Below are 19,229 nucleotides of genomic sequence, written 5' to 3' on the forward strand. Positions count from 1 at the left end.
TGTCGACATAGGTAGCAGCGAGTGGGGCCCTATGCCGGACGTAGTTTCGGACCGGTACGGGACACGTCCATGGGTTCAGGAGGTAAAACCTCCAGATCAGGGGGCTCCAGCAGTTCGGAGAAGCCAGGAGTCGACCTGAACTTCTGATTGGATTGAGTACGCTCCAGCCCGCGCTCCGTAAAACGGAGGTCTCTACGGGTGGACATCGCTATCAACTCTTCCAGGCTAATGGGAACCTCCCTGGTGGATAAGGCATCTTTGACATGCTCAGCCAACCCTCTCCAGAACACAGGGATGAGTGCTCTATCAGGCCACTCGAGCTCGGAAGCCAGTGTCCGTAAATGAACGGCACACTGACTGACTTACTGAGTTCCCTGCGTAAGCGCAAATAACTGGAGAGAGGTATCGTGAGTGACCCGTGGGCCCAAAAAGACCTGCTTTAGAGATATTAAGAACTGAGCAGCGGTCCGAACTTCTGGGTCACCACGTTCCCACAGTGGCGTGGCCCACTCCAACTCCCTGCCCGACAGAAGGGAAACGAGGAACCCCACCTTAGCCCGTTCTGTAGGGAAACGTGCGGCCAGTAACTCAATCTGAATAGAGCACTGGCTCACAAAACCCCAACAGGAGGTGCTCTCGCCAGAAAATTTATCAGGCAACGGGAGGTGGGTAACTGTCGGTGCAGGCGTGGACACATGTGAGACAGCCTCTGGGACTGCCTGAGTAGCAGCCTCAGTAAACTTCGCAGCGGAGGCGGCACTCTCGACAGTAGCCAACCTGCCCTCCAGCTGCTGAAGCTGCTGCAAGTCAGCCATTATTAGCCAGACCCTGGCGCTAGCATAATGTTAGGAACGGCGGAACGCACTAAATAAATAATAAAGTGCATTCGCCACTCGGGGTCCACTGTGCAGTAGGTGTTAAAACCGCTGCTAAACAATGGCAGACGCGCTATATGGCGGTTTAATGCGCTCGGGTTCAACGTCACCCGATGAGCGCAGAGCAGACTCTGTTAAACTCACACAGGCACTAACAAAAACATACAAGTATGCACTGAGCCAGTTAGGCCTCTTTCACACTTCAGTTTTTTGTGTCAGTTAAAGTCCGCCAAAAGGGCGGATAGCGGATCCGGTTTAGTACTGATGACAACGGATGCCACCCGTCCGTTTTTTTGACGGAATCGCAGCCTGGAAAAGGAGAGAGAGAGAGATTTTTTTTTGTCCGGCACCCAGACAGAATTTCGGGTTAAATCAGTGTCTGGAGGATCCGCCGGCCAAAAAAACGTTGCAAGCTCCGTTTGGAAATCTTTGAGGATGTTGACAGACAGCAACATTTTGGCGGATCCGCACAAAAACGGATGCAACGGACGGCAATCCGTCAAGATCCGCCAATAATGAAAGTCAATGGGGAAAAAAAGGGATCCGCAAAGAAAAATGGAGGATCTGTTTTTTTTCAAAAATGGCGGATCTTGACTGATTGTCAAAAACAGAAGTGTGAAAGAGACCTTAGACTTCACTGGACTCAGTGAAATTGCATGCACGGTATCTGGTCACAGTACACGGTTCCAAGACAGGGGACGGTGTCCGTTTAGACCTATCGTGCGTGCGGCGTCGCTGCTGCGGACGCTGGTAAGTGCTGCTACAAGCAGCGTGGCGGCAGACACAGCCGCTAAGCGATGGTGCCTTGAGAGACGTGACACCACCGGACGCTAGTGTAGAGGTGCGGTGTGCACAGTGGCCTAAGGCTTGCCACTGACTGGCGCGGACTCTAACTATAGTTCCCTATCCACATGCGTAATATCAGAGGGAGGGGAATCTTAATGAGTCAGTCACCAGAATAAATACATCCATCACCATTCACACATCTAGCAAGAATAGCCTATACTAGCACATGGCCGAACGGCCATGCGGCCCTTTTATAGCCGTGCGCTGCCGGGACCTTCCACATCTCTGAGATGGACCAATCAGATCAGAAGGACCTGAGCACGTGACTCCCGACCTCCAATGGGAATTCGTCTCATGAGCATGCTCAGAGGAGCGCAGAGGGACTTAGCCTCAGGAGTAACTTGCTGTGAAGCAGTATGTGAGGCTCTGGACTCCAGCTGTGTAGCCGCAGGAATCCGACGACTAAGGCTAGTTTCACACTAGCGCTTTGGAGCGCAGCGACGGCCTGCGCACGGCCGCCGGTAGCTCTGCCTACCGGCGCATGACGCTGCATGCGTCCTGCGTCTCCTATCTTTATCACTGGGGGCGCAGGCCGTGCGCAGTATGCGTTTGGCGGCGCATGCGTCCTTTTGACGGTGCGCCGACCTGCATCAAACGCAACCTGCTGCAGTTTGGTTGCGCCCGGCGCACCGTCAAAGAGGCGCATGCGCCGCCAAACGCATACTGCGCATGGCCTGCGCCCCCAGTGATAAAGATAGGTGACGCAGGACGCATGCAGCGTCATGCGCCGGTAGGCGGAGCTACCGGCGGAGGCGCGGCAGGGGCGGGGCTTAGCGGCGGCCGTGCGCAGGCCGTCGCTGCTCTCCAAAGCGCTAGTGTGAAACTAGCCTAACACATACGCCTCTGTACTATATACACATACACCTCTGTACCATATACACATACAACTGTGTACCATGTACATACACCTCCGTATCATATATACCTACGCCTCTGTACCATATATACACCTCCGTACCATATATACCTACTTCTGTGCCATATACACATACATCTCTGTACCACATATACCTACACCTCTGTACCATATACCTCTTTACCGTACACATACATCTCTGAACCATATACAGCCATACACCTCTGTACTATGTACACATATTCCTCTTTACTATACATAAACCTCTGTATCATATACAGCCATACACCTGTACTATATACATACACCTCTGTAGCATATACACCTGCTGGCATGCTTTAGCACTATTGTTGACTACCATAGCTTTGATCTTACAATCTCCTGTATCTCCCCCTTTATTACATACACTTGCTGCCATGTTCCAGCCCTGGTACTGCAGGCTCCAATATTTCCATATATATATATATATATATATATATATATATATATATATATATATATATGCAGTGGATGATAGCTACACACACAGTATACATATAGATGCATGCAGTGGGTGCTATATACATATATATATACACAGGTCCCCTCTGTATCACGCGGTGCTCCAGCCCTGGCATTGCAGTGAATGATCAGGGTGCCAGTCACACTGTTCTCCATGAGGTGCAGACTTCTCCCTCCCGCCCTTTCTGACTGGCCACAGTCCTGACTCCTGTGCGGCTGCTGCCGGCGGGCGCTGTGTGCCCGGTTGCCTTGGTGTTAGCCGCTGCAGTGTCCCCCTGAGCTAGCAGGACTGATCTGCCTCCTCCATGCTCTCCCTCAGGCATGGCGCCCCTGCTTCCTGCAGCTCTCCCCATTACATGCAGTGTGTGGTGCTGTCTCTCACCCTCTCTCCCTCCCTCTCTCTACTAGATGCAGTCTCTCCGCTCCTCCCCCTCTCCTGCTCATGTTGTGTCTCCGGTTCCTGAGCTCCCGGAGCGGACCGGACCCCCCTCACCCAGCCCCCCCAAGGGGCCCCCGAGGGATCTCGGGGCTCCCCGCACTCTCCGCTCCTCTCCCGGGGGAGACCCAAAGACCCCGGAGCCAGTGGGACAGTCCCCCCGAAGAGGGAGAAGCCCCATCACCAGGGACAGACACCCCGACATCAGAGACTCCCCAGACTCAGACAGCGGAGAAGAGCCCGGCATCGGGGACACCGAGAACGGAGAGCACGGAGCCGCTGTCACGCAGAAATTCCGCTCCTCCATTGACACTGATCCCCCCACTGGCTGCAGAGGCTCCCCGATTCCTGACACCGCCGACCCCACCGGAGACAGCCCGACCAGCAACTCCCCGACAAGTGACAGGGATCCCAGCACAGACTCGGCGCGGCACGCTGCCCGAGACCCCCCGGGGAGAGACAGAGGCAGAGACCCCCCTGGCTCAGACAGAGACCCACCCGGCCGGCGGATGGAAGAGACATCGGGGAACGCGGTGATCATCAGGATCGGCATCCCGGACCTGCAGCAAACGGTGAGCCCGGTGCACGGTGTGCGCCCTGCATGTATGTGCGTGTGCCCTGCATGTGTGTGTGTGAGTGTATCCTGCATATGTGTGTGAGTGTACCCTGCATGTGTGTGTGTGAGTGTACCCTGCATGTGTGTGTGTGAGTGTACCCTGTGTGTGTGAGTGTACCCTGCATGTGTGTGTGTGAGTGTATCCTGCATGTGTGTGTGAGTGTACCCTGCATGTGTGTGTGTGAGTGTACCCTGCATGTGTGTGTGTGAGTGTATCCTGCATATGTGTGTGAGTGTATCCTGCATATGTGTGTGAGTGTACCCTGCATGTGTGTGTGTGAGTGTATCCTGCATGTGTGTGTGTGTGTGAGTGTACCCTGCATGTGTGAGTGTACCCTGCATGTGTGTGTGAGTGTACCCTGCATGTGTGTGTGTGTGTACCCTGCATGTGTGTGAGTCTACCCTGCATGTGTGTGTACCCTGCATGTATGTGTGTGTGTGTGTACCCTGCATGTGTGTGAGTGTACCCTGCATGTGTGTGAGTGTACCCTGCATGTGTGTGAGTGTACCCTGCATGTGTGTGTGTGAGTGTATCCTGCATGTGTGTGTGTGAGTGTACCCTGCATGTGTGTGTGAGTGTACCCTGCATGTGTGTGTGAGTGTACCCTGCATGTGTGTGTGTGTGTACCCTGCATGTGTGTGTACCCTGCATGTATGTGTGTGTGTGTACCCTGCATGTGTGTGAGTGTACCCTGCATGTGTGTGTGTGAGTGTACCCTGCATGTGTGTGTGTACCCTGCATGTGTGTGTGTACCCTGCATGTATGTGTGTGTGTGTGTGTACCCTGCATGTGTGTGAGTGTACCCTGCATGTGTGTGTGTGAGTGTACCCTGCATGTGTGTGTGAGTGTACCCTGCATGTGTGTGTACCCTGCATGTGTGTGTGTGTACCCTGCATGTGTGTGAGTGTACCCTGCATGTGTGTGTACCCTGCATGTATGTGTGTGTGTGTACCCTGCATGTGTGTGAGTGTACCCTGCATGTGTGTGTGTGAGTGTACCCTGCATGTGTGTGTACCCTGCATGTGTGTGAGTGTACCCTGCATGTGTGTGAGTGTACCCTGCATGTGTGTGAGTGTACCCTGCATGTGTGTGTACCCTGCATGTGTGTGAGTGTATCCTGCATGTGTGTGTGAGTGTACCCTGCATGTATGTGCGTGTGCCCTGCATGTGTGTGTGAGTGAGTGTGTACTCTGCATGTGTGTGTGTGAGTGTACCCTGCATGTGTGTGTGTGTGTGTGTGTACCCTGCATGTGTGTGTGTGTACCCTGCATGTGTGTGAGTGTACCCTGCATGTGTGTGTACCCTGCATGTGTGTGAGTGTACCCTGCATGTGTGTGTGTACCCTGCATGTGTGTGTGTGTGTACCCTGCATGTGTGTGTACCCTGCATGTATGTATGTGTGTGTGTGTACCCTGCATGTGTGTGAGTGTACCCTGCATGTGTGTGTGTGTGTGTACCCTGCATGTGTGTGTGTACCCTGCATGTGTGTGTGTACCCTGCATGTATGTGTGTGTGTGTACCCTGCATGTGTGTGAGTGTACCCTGCATGTGTGTGTGTGAGTGTACCCTGCATGTGTGTGTGAGTGTACCCTGCATGTGTGTGTACCCTGCATGTGTGTGTGTGTACCCTGCATGTGTGTGAGTGTACCCTGCATGTGTGTGTACCCTGCATGTATGTGTGTGTGTGTACCCTGCATGTGTGTGAGTGTACCCTGCATGTGTGTGTGTGAGTGTACCCTGCATGTGTGTGTACCCTGCATGTGTGTGTGTGAGTGTACCCTGCATGTGTGTGAGTGTACCCTGCATGTGTGTGAGTGTACCCTGCATGTGTGTGTACCCTGCATGTGTGTGAGTGTATCCTGCATGTGTGTGTGAGTGTACCCTGCATGTATGTGCGTGTGCCCTGCATGTGTGTGTGAGTGAGTGTGTACTCTGCATGTGTGTGTGTGAGTGTACCCTGCATGTGTGTGTGTGTGTGTGTGTACCCTGCATGTGTGTGTGTGTACCCTGCATGTGTGTGTGTGTACCCTGCATGTGTGTGAGTGTACCCTGCATGTGAGTGTACCCTGCATGTGTGTGAGTGTACCCTGCATGTGTGTGTACCCTGCATGTGTGTGTGCACCCTGCATGTGTGTGTGTGTGTACCCTGCATGTGTGTGAGTGTACCCTGCATGTGTGTGAGTGTATCCTGCATGTGTGTGTGAGTGTACCCTGCATGTATGTGCGTGTGCCCTGCATGTGTGTGTGAGTGAGTGTGTACTCTGCATGTGTGTGTGTGAGTGTACCCTGCATGTGTGTGTGTGAGTGTACCCTGCATGTGTGTGTGTGTGTACCCTGCATGTGTGTGTACCCTGCATGTGTGTGTGTGAGTGTGTACTCTGCATGTGTGTGAGTGTACCCTGCATGTGTGTGTGTGTGTGTACCCTGCATGTGTGTGTGTACCCTGCATGTGTGTGTGTACCCTGCATGTGTGTGTGTACCCTGCATGTGTGTGTGTACCCTGCATGTGTGTGTACCCTGCATGTGTGTGTGTGTACCCTGCATGTGTGTGTGTGTGTACCCTGCATGTGTGTGTGTGTACCCTGCATGTGTGTGTGAGTGTACCCTGCATGTGTGTGTGTATCCTGCATGTGTGTGTGAGTGTACACTGCATGTGTCTGTACCCTGCATGTGTGTGAGTGTACCCTGCATGTGTGTGTACCCTGCATGTGTGTGTGTGTGTGTACCCTGCATGTGTGTGTGTGTGTACCCTGCATGTGTGTGTGTGAGTGTACCCTGCATGTGTGTGTATCCTGCATGTGTGTGTGAGTGTACCCTGCATGTGTGTGTGTATCCAGCATGTGTGTGTGTGAGTGTACCCTGCATGTGTGTGAGTGTACCCTGCATGTATGTGTGTGTGAGTGTACCCTGCATGTATGTGTGTGTGAGTGTACCCTGCATGTATGTGTGTGTGTGGGTGTACCCTGCATGTATGTGTGAGTGTACCCTGCATGTATGTGTGAGTGTACCCTGCATGTATGTGAGTGTGAGTGTACCCTGCATGTATGTGAGTGTGAGTGTACACTGCATGTATGTGAGTGTGAGTGTGCCCTGCATGGATGGTTGTGAGTGTACTCTATAGATGTATGCGCAGGTATATATGTGGGTGCTGCTGGCACCACTGTGCCCCTGCATCTGTGCTGGATCTATACTGTGTGTGGCAGGTAGTGTACATACTGTGATCTGATCGTATGTGAGGTGTCTGTCAGTGGATCCATCCATCCATCCATCCTATCTATCCATCCATGCATTGTGTATTAGCCTCTGTACACTGTTTAATCATTTTTATGATTTTTTATAGGTGTACACATATACATTATATATAGATACAGTGGATAGTGGAGTATAGTGTGCGCGGAAGTACAGTGGGTGATGGGTGCTGAGTACAGTGGGTGATGGGTGCTCAGAACAGTGGGTGATGCGTGCTTAGAACAGTGGGAGATGGGTGCTACAGTGGATGGTGGGTGCTGGGAATTTGCAGTGCCTGTCCTCAGGTTCAGTGGGTGATGGGTGCTCAGTACAGTGGGTGATGGGTGCTGAGTACAGTGGGTGATGGGTGGCACGTACAGTGGATGGTGGGTGCTGGGAGTTTGCAGTGCCTGTCCTCAGGTACAGTGGGTGATGGGTGCTCAGAACAGTGGATAGTGGAGTATAGTGTGTGCAGAAGTACAGTGGGTGATGGGTGCTGAGTACAGTGGATGATGGGTGCTCAGAACATTGGGTGGTGGGTGCTGAGTACAGTGGGTGATGGGTGCTGAGTACAGTGGATGATGGGTGCTGAGTACAGTGGATGATGGGTGCTGAGTACAGTGGGTGGTGGGTGCTGAGTACAGTGGGTGGTGGGTGCTGAGTACAGTGGGTGGTGGGTGCTGAGTACAGTGGGTGGTGGGTGCTGAGTACAGTGGGTGATGGGTGCTGAGTACAGTGGGTGGTGGGTGCTGAGTACAGTGGGTGGTGGGTGCTGAGTACAGTGGATGATGGGTGCTCAGAACATTGGGTGGTGGGTGCTGAGTACAGTGGATGATGGGTGCTGAGTACAGTGGGTGGTGGGTGCTGAGTACAGTGGGTGGTGGGTGCTGAGTACAGTGGGTGGTGGGTGCTGAGTACAGTGGGTGGTGGGTGCTGAGTACAGTGGGTGATGGGTGCTGAGTACAGTGGGTGGTGGGTGCTGAGTACAGTGGGTGGTGGGTGCTGAGTACAGTGGGTGGTGGGTGCTGAGTACAGTGGGTGGTGGGTGCTGAGTACAGTGGGTGATGGGTGCTGAGTACAGTGGGTGATGGGTGCTGAGTACAGTGGGTGATGGGTGCTGAGTACAGTGGGTGGTGGGTGCTGAGTATAGTGGGTGGTGGGTGCTGAGTATAGTGGGTGGTGGGTGCTGAGTACAGTGGGTGCTGAGTACAGTGGGTGGTGGGTGCTGAGTACAGTGGGTGGTGGGTGCTGAGTACAGTGGGTGATGGGTGCTCAGAACAGTGCGTGAAGGGTGCTGAGTACAGTGGATGGTGGGTGCTGGGAGTTTGCAGTGCCTGTCCTCAGGTCCTCTGTGAATGACTAGTGCAGTAATTGGCAGCAGCTGGTCATGTTCAGTAGTAGATTGGAGATCTGTGCCAACATAGTGCAATGGACCTGTGTTCCAGGCCGATACACAGACACTCAGTGTATAATGATAATCACTAGGTGGTGGCGCCCACATCATACATGGCACACATCCTGGCGTGTGATGGACGAGTAATGGTGTGACTACATTGTGCCATCCATGGGGATGGAGGCAGTGATCGGCCTTGGCTCTTGCTGCATCGCTTTTGCTGGAGAGGGCGACAGTATTCTGCTGTAGCTCTCACTGATTTACTGTAATGCTTGCAGTTGACTACTAATACCAGGATGGCATGAACTAGACAACGCTATGATCTGCAGGGCTACTATAGACACCATGTAGGTGCCAGTGGTGTCATTTTCTCTAAGCGGTGGCCTGGCACTGCAGGTATATGTGCCTGTCTACATTGCTGTGGATCCCACACCTGGCCGTGTGAGGTGGGAATGCTTCACTGTGATTGTGCATGTAGATGGCAGTGCATCGCAGGACAGCTTTGTACCAGGATACAATCACCGACTGCTCAAATGTGATACTGTAGATGGCAGTACTACCCCTTAGTACCATGGACAGCAGTAGTAGCAGTAAGACCACACTATAGATGGCAGTGTTACAATGTGATGATACTATAGATAGCTAGACTGCCTAACATTCAAATTTTTACTGCATGATCCGCAATACGAGACGTGAATGTTACACAGGGGTATTGTATTGTCCATCCTAAGTAAGGCTGGGGTCACTTTGGTCTCAGGAGTTACGTTTTTACAAGATCCTTGCCTGAGACTGAGATTTATCCCTTTTGCAGCAGATCCTGTTTGATCCCATTGACTCATGATGGGTCTGCAAGGCATTCGTTAATTTACAAGGCAGAGTAGCACTCAGACCCACTATTCTCACCATCAGGGGCAAATAAAAGGGAACCTGTAGACACCTTTTTACATATGCAAATTGTGGTTTATTGTGGAAATAGTGGTATAGTCATGAGAAATCTAGTGTACAAGCCATACGAAAATTACGCAGGAGGTGCACTGGGAAGAAGCAGTTCAAGTGCAGTGACGCCCCCCAGTGCACTTCCAGCCTGATTTTCAAATGGCTTGTACACTAGATTTCTCATGCCTGGCACATGAGATCTACAAAATGGTATCATTGTTACTGGAGGTCGATGTCTTGTCCAGTTATACTTCTACTTCCTAATGTAAACATGTGTTTACAGGTTCCCTTAAAGGTATTGGTCATTAATTTTTATTGATGACCTATACTTGGAATAGACCATGAATATGTGATCTGGGGGTTACAACATCCTGTACCATCACCATTCACCTGTTACCAGTGCCATCCAGACATTGCCAGAACACAGCAGATCCATCATTTCTATAGTGGCCGTGGCCGGGTACTGCCAATCGTCCCCCTATTCAAATGAGGGATAGACCATCAATAAAAAAGTAGGGGCCAGCCTCTTTAAATCTAACAGAATGGAGCCATGACAGTAGTGGAAACAGAGTGGCAGGTCAAGGGGGCTAAACTGCTGTTGTGTGTACAATAGTGGTTGTCACAGTAGCAAAAGGGAACAAAGTTCTTCTGGAAGACCTAAAATCTGATCTCCTTGGCTTGTGCTCCATGCACATTGTGTAGAATGGATGTGTGATATGGCCCATTTGCCACAGGATAGCTTCGTCATTCCCAATTTTTAGCCCTGCTACGGTCTTCTGGGTCATGTGACCTGAAAACAGACTGACCGGCTCACCCTAGGGTTTGTGTGTGTGGAAGGATTTAATCCCATACAGCCTTGCTTTGGTTCTCATAGACTTTATGGAAAAGGAACTCTGCCACACATTGTGAACCGGCAATGCTGAAGAGAGGTCACGTGGCTCAAAAGTGGACTGGTGGCACTAGAAACCGCAGAAGACAGTGATCAGTAAGTATTTTCATACACTTTTGCTAAATCACATACCAAGCAATAGCTAAAGCCACAGTCTGGTGCCCATAGACCCTCTTGACTTCACTTGGTGCTCTCTATAACCCACATTCATTTCATTGGAGAGCAGCCAGTGGACATAGGAAGAACATACAAGCGTCCTTCTGAGGGTGACAATTTCAGCCTCATTTCCACCATGCAAATCCACTGTCTATGTTCCATATATCCCACCCAATGGGGTTTAATCTAATACATCTATGGACCTAATTGGGAAAAGGGCTTACAGTACTTTGATATCGCAAGGTGTTAACCTAACACATAGTCCATAGCACTTCATAGAACACGGCTTTAAGTCTCAGTCACTAAACCCGCCGGACTTCTCTTTGTCCAGTTACCATGGGCGACCGCACATCGTGCCAATGTCTCTTTCAAAGTTTTACTCCATGACACACAACATTAGATTGCAGTCTCTAAACACGCTGGACCTCACTTCGTCCAGTTAACCGTGGGTGACTGCACAGTTCATTAACTGACCCTCGTCAGTGCACACAGTCCCCCAAAATCTGGGTTACCTTCCAGGAACTCCGCTCCACACGCTGACTCCTTGTCAGTCCTGGCTTCTAGGGAAGCTGCCTAACTGGGATCATTGTCCCGGACGATGATTTGTTCCACAGGCCAAACCCGAAAGTCCAGACCCTCAGAAGGACGGTAGCCTCCCCACCAACGTTAGCTGTCACAGGCACTGCAGGTTCATGGTCTCACCCTGTGCTCTTCAGGATATGGTCCACTCGTAGGACCTTCCAACACAGAGACCATCCAGGTGCATGGCCTCACCATGTGCTCTTCAGGAATCCGGTCCACTCGCTGGACCTTCCAACACAGAGAGACTTGTCCTCTCTCAGGACCTTACAACACAGATCATGTGACCAATCCACAGTCAAATTATGTAGCTGAAAACCATCCCCATAGATGGGAGGTGTGTGTGATTAGACAGTCCTGCCCAGCTCTCCGGCTAACCATCTAAGCCCCCTTTATAAACAAAATCAAGTCTCGTGGAACTACAGGTCCCAGAGCAATATTTCTGGGTTACAGCGCAGAGAACCTTCTCCTCTGTGACATATACTGGCCATTTACAACAATACCGGTCACTGTCTCAAACCCCAAACAGTCAGAATATTATGCATTGTCTGTAATTTTTAGGCAATTCACTAGGGCTAATTGTCCCTCTAGAAAAAACTGTTGGGACTTATCAATTAGTTCTCCATTAAAATTAGTGCCTTAATTATTTTATTGCTAAAAAAGGCAGTGCCCCTTTCCCCCAACAGGTACAATCTTTACCCTCAAAGGTTTTACTATTATTTTGTATTGTTTGGTGCATTACATTGCATTTTTGGTTTTAATTGTGAATTTAAATTGAAGTAATAGATGCTCTAGGTTCTGTAATCTGACAAATGTGAGCACAGCCTTACATGAGTGGTCATGGTCTGTGGAAATGAGTGGTATCTATAGAATCTGCAGTTTTTCCATATTTCTCGTCAAATTCACTTGGTGCTTTCCATAACCCACATGCGTTACAATGGAGCACCACCAGTGATGTATGGCCTGCTGTCCTCCATGACATGTCGTGAAATGATAGATTACACTCAGTTGCTACTGAATTCTATCATTAGAATAAAAAAGAAAATGCAATGAACGCGACCTGCAATTCTGATATCACCTTATTAGCTTTTGTTAAAGCAGAACTTTGGTGATTTTTTTTTATTTTTACCTCTTTCAGTAAATAGTAATGTGTATTGCAATACTCCGTGTTCGCCGTGTTCGCCGTGTTCTGCCATTTCCAGCACCACTCTGCTCTGGCGTCATGTGACTGTATTTGTTTCCTTCCTGAAGTTTTTCCTGTTCTTTTCTCCCTGCACAGTCTTCCCTTCATAAAGCTTCTTTGGCACCATCTACCTCCACAGATTCTCATCATTTCCTTCCTTTGCAGATTTCCTGCCCTTGTTTTTCAACCATGTATGTGTAATCTCCTGCCTGTCTCTCCTCTCACTTCCTTCATCTTCTTCCTCAGACTACCTATCACTTTTTCATCCATGCAGTTTGTGTCAACTGCCTTCATAGCTTCCCATCATATCCTTCCTATCCACATCTTCTTGCTCTTCCCTTTACTTTGCAGACTCGCTGACTCTTCGTTTCTACACACATTGTACTCTTGTCTTCCCTATCTTTTTTCCTAAACGTATCTTGCTTGTATTTTGTCAACAGACTACATGTTACTTTTTATGTCCATTCATGCTATTTTTACTTCTTTCTCCAAGGTGTCCTTTGGCACTTCCTCCCTTGGCAGACTCTGCTGTCACTTACTCATCAGTCTCCCGTGTCACTTCCTCCGCAGTTTTATCTGTCACTTCCTTCCTACACAGTCTTTTGTGTCACTTCCTTCCTTCACAGTCGTCTGGCAATTCCTTCCTCCACAGTCTTCTCTCACTTCCTTCCTCCACAGTTTCCCCCTTCACTTCCTTCCTCACAGTTTCATCTATTACTGCCTTCCTCCACATTCTTATGTGACTTCCTTCCTCCACAGTCTTCTCTGTCTATTCCTTCCTCCACAGTCTTCTCTCACTTCCTTCCTTCTCAGTTTGATCTATTACTTCCTTCCTCCACAGTCTTCTGTCACTTCCTTCCTCCACAGTCTTCTCTGACACTTCCTTCATCCAGTTTTCTCTGTCATTTCCTTCCTCCACAGTCTTCTCTGTCACTTCCTTCCTTCACAGTCTTCTCTGTCACTTCCTTCCTTCACAGTTTCCTGTTGTGAGCTCATTTTCTGGTTTGCCTCTGGCTTCTGGTGAGGGTTATGGAGCTGGCTGTGCTGACAGAGGAGTAGTAAGTTCTCTCTCTGGACTCCCTCTGTTGGTGAAGGGAGGTAATGAAGCTGATCTAAATGGCATAGACCGGCCACCTGAGGAAGAGGACTGTGATTGGAAATCAGGAATTTCTGATTGGATTTAAGGCAGCCGACTTCCTAGTTTCTTGCTGGTGATTTCTCCTGACTGTGGCTTCTGGTTTCCAGTTTGGTTCCTGCCTTCTTAAAGCTAAGTTTTCTCTGCTATTGTTTATATGAGTTTTCGTCTGGTTTAGGCCGGTCTCACATTAGCGCTTTTTAAGCGCACGCACGGCCGGGGGTAGCTCCGCCCCCGAGCCGGCTCTCTGCCCGGCGTGCCCGCCCCTTGCTTGTAGCGCCGCCTACTAGCGGACAGCGGCGCCTGCGATCGGCGCACCCTATCTTTAGCATAGGGTGCGCAGATCGTGCCCAGGCCGTGCGCTAGTTGCGCTTTGACCTGCGCTGCGCACTTTTGACGGTGCGCCGTGCGCGCCAAAATCAAACTTTTCGGATTTTGGCGCGCACGGCGCACCGTCAAAAGTGCGCAGCGCAGGTCAAAGCGCAACTAGCGCACGGCCTGCGCACGATCTGCGAACCCTATGCTAAAGATAGGGTGCGCCGATCGCAGGCGCCGCTGTCCGCTAGTAGGCGGCGCTACAAGCAAGGGGCGGGCACGCCGGGCAGAGAGCCGGCTCGGGGGCGGAGCTACCCCCGGCCGTGCCTGTGCTTAAAAAGCGCTAATGTGAAACCGGCCTTACTTAGTTTTTGTGTTCAGCTAGCCCTGGCTGGGATTGGGCTGAATCCCCATTTTGTCTCTGATCAGTTGATCTCTTTTGCTCTGTCTTCAGAATATACCTGAGTGCTGATATAGGGAATTGAAGTCTAGCGACTTCAGGGCCTTTTTCTATCAGACGTGTTGGATATTTTTGGCAGGGTTTTTTGCGTGATTGCAGACAGCAGCTTTTCTTTCCTGTCCTTTCTAGTTAGTGAGGGCCCCATCGTTTGCGCAGCCTATCTTTCTATCTGTGTTTGTGTTTTCATCTTGTTTCACCGACAATACATGTTGGGGGCTGTCTATTGCTTTGGGGTCTGCTCTGGGGCAGTTTAGATTTTCCCTTTCTTTCTTTAGGCTTATTTAGTTCTCCGGCCGTGACGAGGCGTCTAGGACCACCGTAGGCACGCTCTACGGCTACTGCTAGTTGTGGATAGGATCAGGGGTCTGCAATCCGCTAGTTACCAACCTCTCCGGTTTTCTGGGCTTAGCTTGCTTTTTGTTTTTTCCTCCTCGGTGACTCATTCATAAGTTTCCCTTGTCACTTCCTTCACAGTTTCCTCTATTCCTTCCTCCACAGTCTTCTCTGACACTTCCTTCATCCAGTTTTCTCTGTCATTTCCTTCCTCCACAGTCTTCTCTGTTATTTCCTTCCTCCACAGTCTTCTCTATTTCCTTCCTCCACAGTCTTCTCTGTCACTTCCTTCCTTCACAGTCTTCTGTCACTTCCTTCCTTCACAGTCTTCTCTGTCACTTCCTTCCTTCACAGTCTTCTCTGTCACTTCCTTCCTTCACAGTCTTCTCTGTCACTTCCTTCCTTCACAGTCTTCTCTGTCACTTCCTTCCTCCACAGTCTTCTCTGTCACTTCCTTCCTCCACAGTCTTCTGTCACTTCCTTCCTCCACAGTTTCCCTGTCACTTCCTTCCTTCACAGTTTCCCCTATTACTTCCTTTCTCCACAGTGTTCTCTGTCACTTTGCAGACTCGCTGACTCTTCGTTTCTACACACATTGTACTCTTGTCTTCCCTATCTTTTTTCCTAAACGTATCTTGCTTGTATTTTGTCAACAGACTACATGTTACTTTTTATGTCCATTCATGCTATTTTTACTTCTTTCTCCAAGGTGTCCTTTGGCACTTCCTCCCTTGGCAGACTCTGCTGTCACTTACTCATCAGTCTCCCGTGTCACTTCCTCCGCAGTTTTCTCTGTCACTTCCTTCCTACACAGTCTTTTGTGTCACTTCCTTCCTTCACAGTCGTCTGGCAATTCCTTCCTCCACAGTCTTCTCTCACTTCCTTCCTCCACAGTTTCCCCCTTCACTTCCTTCCTTCACAGTTTCATCTATTACTGCCTTCCTCCACATTCTTATGTGACTTCCTTCCTCCACAGTCTTCTCTGTCACTTCCTTCCTTCACAGTCTTCTCTGTCACTTCCTTCCTTCACAGTCTTCTCTGTCACTTCCTTCCTTCACAGTCTTCTGTCACTTCCTTCCTTCACAGTCTTCTCTGTCACTTCCTTCCTTCACAGTCTTCTCTGTCACTTCCTTCCTTCACAGTTTCCTCTATTACTTCCTTCCTCCACAGTCTTCTCTGACACTTTCTACAGCCACAGTTTTCTCTGTTAATTCCTTCCTCCACAGTCTTCTCGGTCGTTTCCTTCAGCCACAGTTTTATCTGTCAATTCCTTCTTCCACAGTCTTCTCTGTCACTTCCTTCCTCCACAGTTTCCCGTCACTTCCTTCCTCCACAGTCTTCTCTGACACTTCCTTCAGCCACAGTTTTCTCTGTCAATTCCTTCCTCTAGTCTTCTCTGTCACTTCCTTCCTTCACAGTTTCCCCTGTCACTTCCTTCATTTTTCTCTATTACTTCCTTCCTCCACAGTCTTCTCTGACACTTCCTACAGCCACAGTTTTCTCTGTCAATTCCTTCAGTCTTCTCTGTCACTTCCTTCCTCCACAGTCTTCTCTGTCAGTTCCTTCCTCCACAGTCTTCTTTGTCAATTCCTTCCACAGTCTTCTGTCACTTCCTTCCTCCACAGTTTCCCGTCACTTCCTTCCTCCACAGTCTTCTCTGACACTTCCTTCAGCCACAGTTTTCTCTGTCAATTCCTTCCTCCACAGTCTTCTCTGTCACTTCCTTCCTCCACAGTCTTCTCTGTCACTTCCTTCCTCCACAGTCTTCTCTGTCACTTCCTTCCTCCACAGTCTTCTCTGTCACTTCCTTCCTCCACAGTCTTCTCTGTCACTTCCTTCCTCCACAGTCTTCTCTGTCACTTCCTCCCTCCGCAGTCTTCTCTGACACTTCCTTCCTCCGCAGTCTTCTCTGTCACTTCCTTCCTTCACAGTTTCCCCTGTCACTTCCTTCCTTCAGTTTCCTCTATTACTTCCTTCCTCCAGTCTTCTCTGACACTTCCTAAGGCACAGTTTTCTCTGTCAATTCCTTCAGTCTTCTCTGTCAATTCCTTCCTCCACAGTCTTCTCTGTCACTTCCTTCCTCCACAGTCTTCTCTGTCACTTCCTTCCTCCACAGTTTCCCTGTCACTTCCTTCCTTCACAGTTTCCCCTATTACTTCCTTTCTCCACAGTGTTCTCTGTCACTTCCTTCCTCCACAGTCTTCTCTGTCACTTCCTTCACTGTCTTCTCTGTCACTTCCTTCCTCCTCAGTCTTCTCTGACACTTCCTTCCTCCACTGTCTTCTCTTTCACTTCCTTCCTTCACAGTTTCCCCTATCACTTCCTTCCTTCTGTTTCCTCTGTTACTTCCTTCCTCCACAGTCTTCTCTGACACTTCCTACAGCTACAGTTTTCTCTGTCAATTCCTTCAGTCTTCTCTGTCACTTCTTTCCTCCAGTCTTCTCTGACACTTCCTTCAGCCAAAGTTTTCTCTGTCAATTCCTTCCTCCACAGTCTTCTCTGTCACTTCCTTCCTCCACAGTTTTCCCTGTCACTTCCTTCACAGTTTCCTCTTACGTCCTTCCTCCACAGTCTTCTCTGACACTTTTTACAGCCACAGTTTTCTCTGTCAATTCTGTCTGTTCTCTCTGTCAAGTCTTCTCTGTCACTTCCTTCCTTCACAGTCTTCTCTGTCACTTTCTTCCTCCACAGTTTCCCCTGTCACTTCCTTCCTTCACAGTTTCCTCTATTACTTCCTTCCTCCACAGTCTTCTCTGACACTTCCATCAGCCACAGTTTTCTCTGTCATTTCCTTCCTCCACAGTCTACTGTCACTTCCTTCCTCCACAGTTTCCCCTGTCACTTCCTTCCTTCACAGTTTCCTCTATTACTTCCTTCCTCCAGTCTTCTCTGACACTTCCTTCAGCCATAGTTTTCTGTCAATTCCTTCCTCCAGTCTTCTCTGTCGCTTCCTTCCTCCAGTTTCCCCTGTCACTTCCTTCACAGTTTCCTCTGTCACTTCCTTCCTCCACAGTCTTCTTTGTCAATTCCTTCCACAGTCTTCTGTCACTTCCTTCCTCCACAGTTTCCCGTCACTTCCTTCCTCCACAGTCTTCTCTGTCACTTCCTTCCTCCAGTCTTCTCTGTCACTTCCTTCCTCCACAGTCTTCTCTGTCACTTCCTTCCTCCACAGTCTTCTCTGTCACTTCCTTCCTCCACAGTCTTCTCTGTCACTTCCTTCCTCCACAGTCTTCTCTGTCACTTCCTTCCTCCGCAGTCTTCTCTGTCACTTCCTTCCTCCGCAGTCTTCTCTGTCACTTCCTTCCTCCGCAGTCTTCTCTGTCACTTCCTTCCTCCACAGTCTTCTCTGTCACTTCCTTCCTCCACAGTCTTCTCTGTCACTTCCTTCCTCCACAGTCTTCTCTGTCACTTCCTTCCTCCACAGTCTTCTCTGTCACTTCCTTCCTCCACAGTCTTCTCTGTCACTTAATTCAGCCACAGTTTTCTCTGTCAATTCCTTCCTCCACAGTCTACTCTGTCACTTCTTTCCTCCAGTTTCCATTATCACTTCCTTCCTTCAGTTTCCTCTATTACTTCCTTCCTCCACAGTCTTCTCTGACACTTCCTACAGCCACAGTTTTCTCTGTCAATTCCTTCCTCCACAGTCCTCTCTGTCACTTCCTTCCTTCACAGTTTCCTCTATTACTTCCTTCCTCCACAGTCTTCTCTGACACTTCCTTCAGCCAGTTTTCTCTGTCAATTCCTTCCTCCACAGTCTTCTCTGTCACTTCCTTCCTCCAGTTTGCCCTGTCACTTCCTTCCTTCACAGTTTCCTCTATTACTTCCTTCCTCCACATTCTTCTCTGTCACTTTCTCCACAGTCTTCTCTGACACTTCCTTCATCCACAGTCTTCTCTGTCACTTTCTTCTTCCACAGTCTTCTGTCCCTTCCTTCCACCACAGTCTTCTCTGTCACTTCCATCCTCCACAGTCTTCTGTCAATTCCTTCATCCACAGTCTTTTCTGTCACTTCCTCCCTCCACAGTATCTTGTCACTTCTTTGCATACTGCTCTGTCACTTCCACCACAGACTGTCACTTCCTTCCTTTGCAATCTCTTCTGTCTCTTCCTCTGCAGTCTCATCTGTCACTTCCTTCCTCTGCATTCTCTTCTGTCTCTTCCTTCCTCTTCCTCTACAAACTCGTCTGTCACTTGCTTCCTCTGCAATCTCCTCTGTCTCTTCCTTCCTCTGTAGCCTCCTGTGTCACTTTGTTTCTCTAGACACCTGTCACTTCCTTCCTCCACAGACTCTACTGTCATTTCCTTCTTCCTTAGTATTCTCTATCACCTTCTTTCTCTGCAATCTACTCTGTCACTTCCTACCTCCACAGTGTCCTCTATCATTTCCTTTTTCCACAGACTCATGTCGTTTCCCTGGAGACTTTCTTCCTTGACGGTTTAATTGTCTCCTTCTTTATCCATAGTGTCCCTAATTACATCTTTCTAAGTAAA

General features: G+C 49.6%; 1 protein-coding gene across 6 annotated transcripts in view; it reads left to right on the top strand.

Moving 5' to 3' along the window:
- Nucleotides 1-19,229, top strand: part of SHANK3 (SH3 and multiple ankyrin repeat domains 3) — a 609,395-nt gene that overhangs the window by 189,077 nt on the left and 401,089 nt on the right. For all 6 annotated transcript variants that reach the window (XM_073579308.1, XM_073579309.1, XM_073579307.1 and 3 more), the window contains one exon: nt 3,487-4,086. In XM_073579308.1, the coding sequence (XP_073435409.1) occupies nt 3,487-4,086 (600 nt within the window). The remainder of the gene's footprint in view (nt 1-3,486; nt 4,087-19,229) is intronic.

Source organism: Dendrobates tinctorius, unplaced genomic scaffold (genome assembly GCF_039654945.1).
Source record: "Dendrobates tinctorius isolate UK_male_01 unplaced genomic scaffold, ASM3965494v1 ptg000062l, whole genome shotgun sequence".
NCBI lineage: Eukaryota > Metazoa > Chordata > Amphibia > Anura > Dendrobatidae > Dendrobates > Dendrobates tinctorius.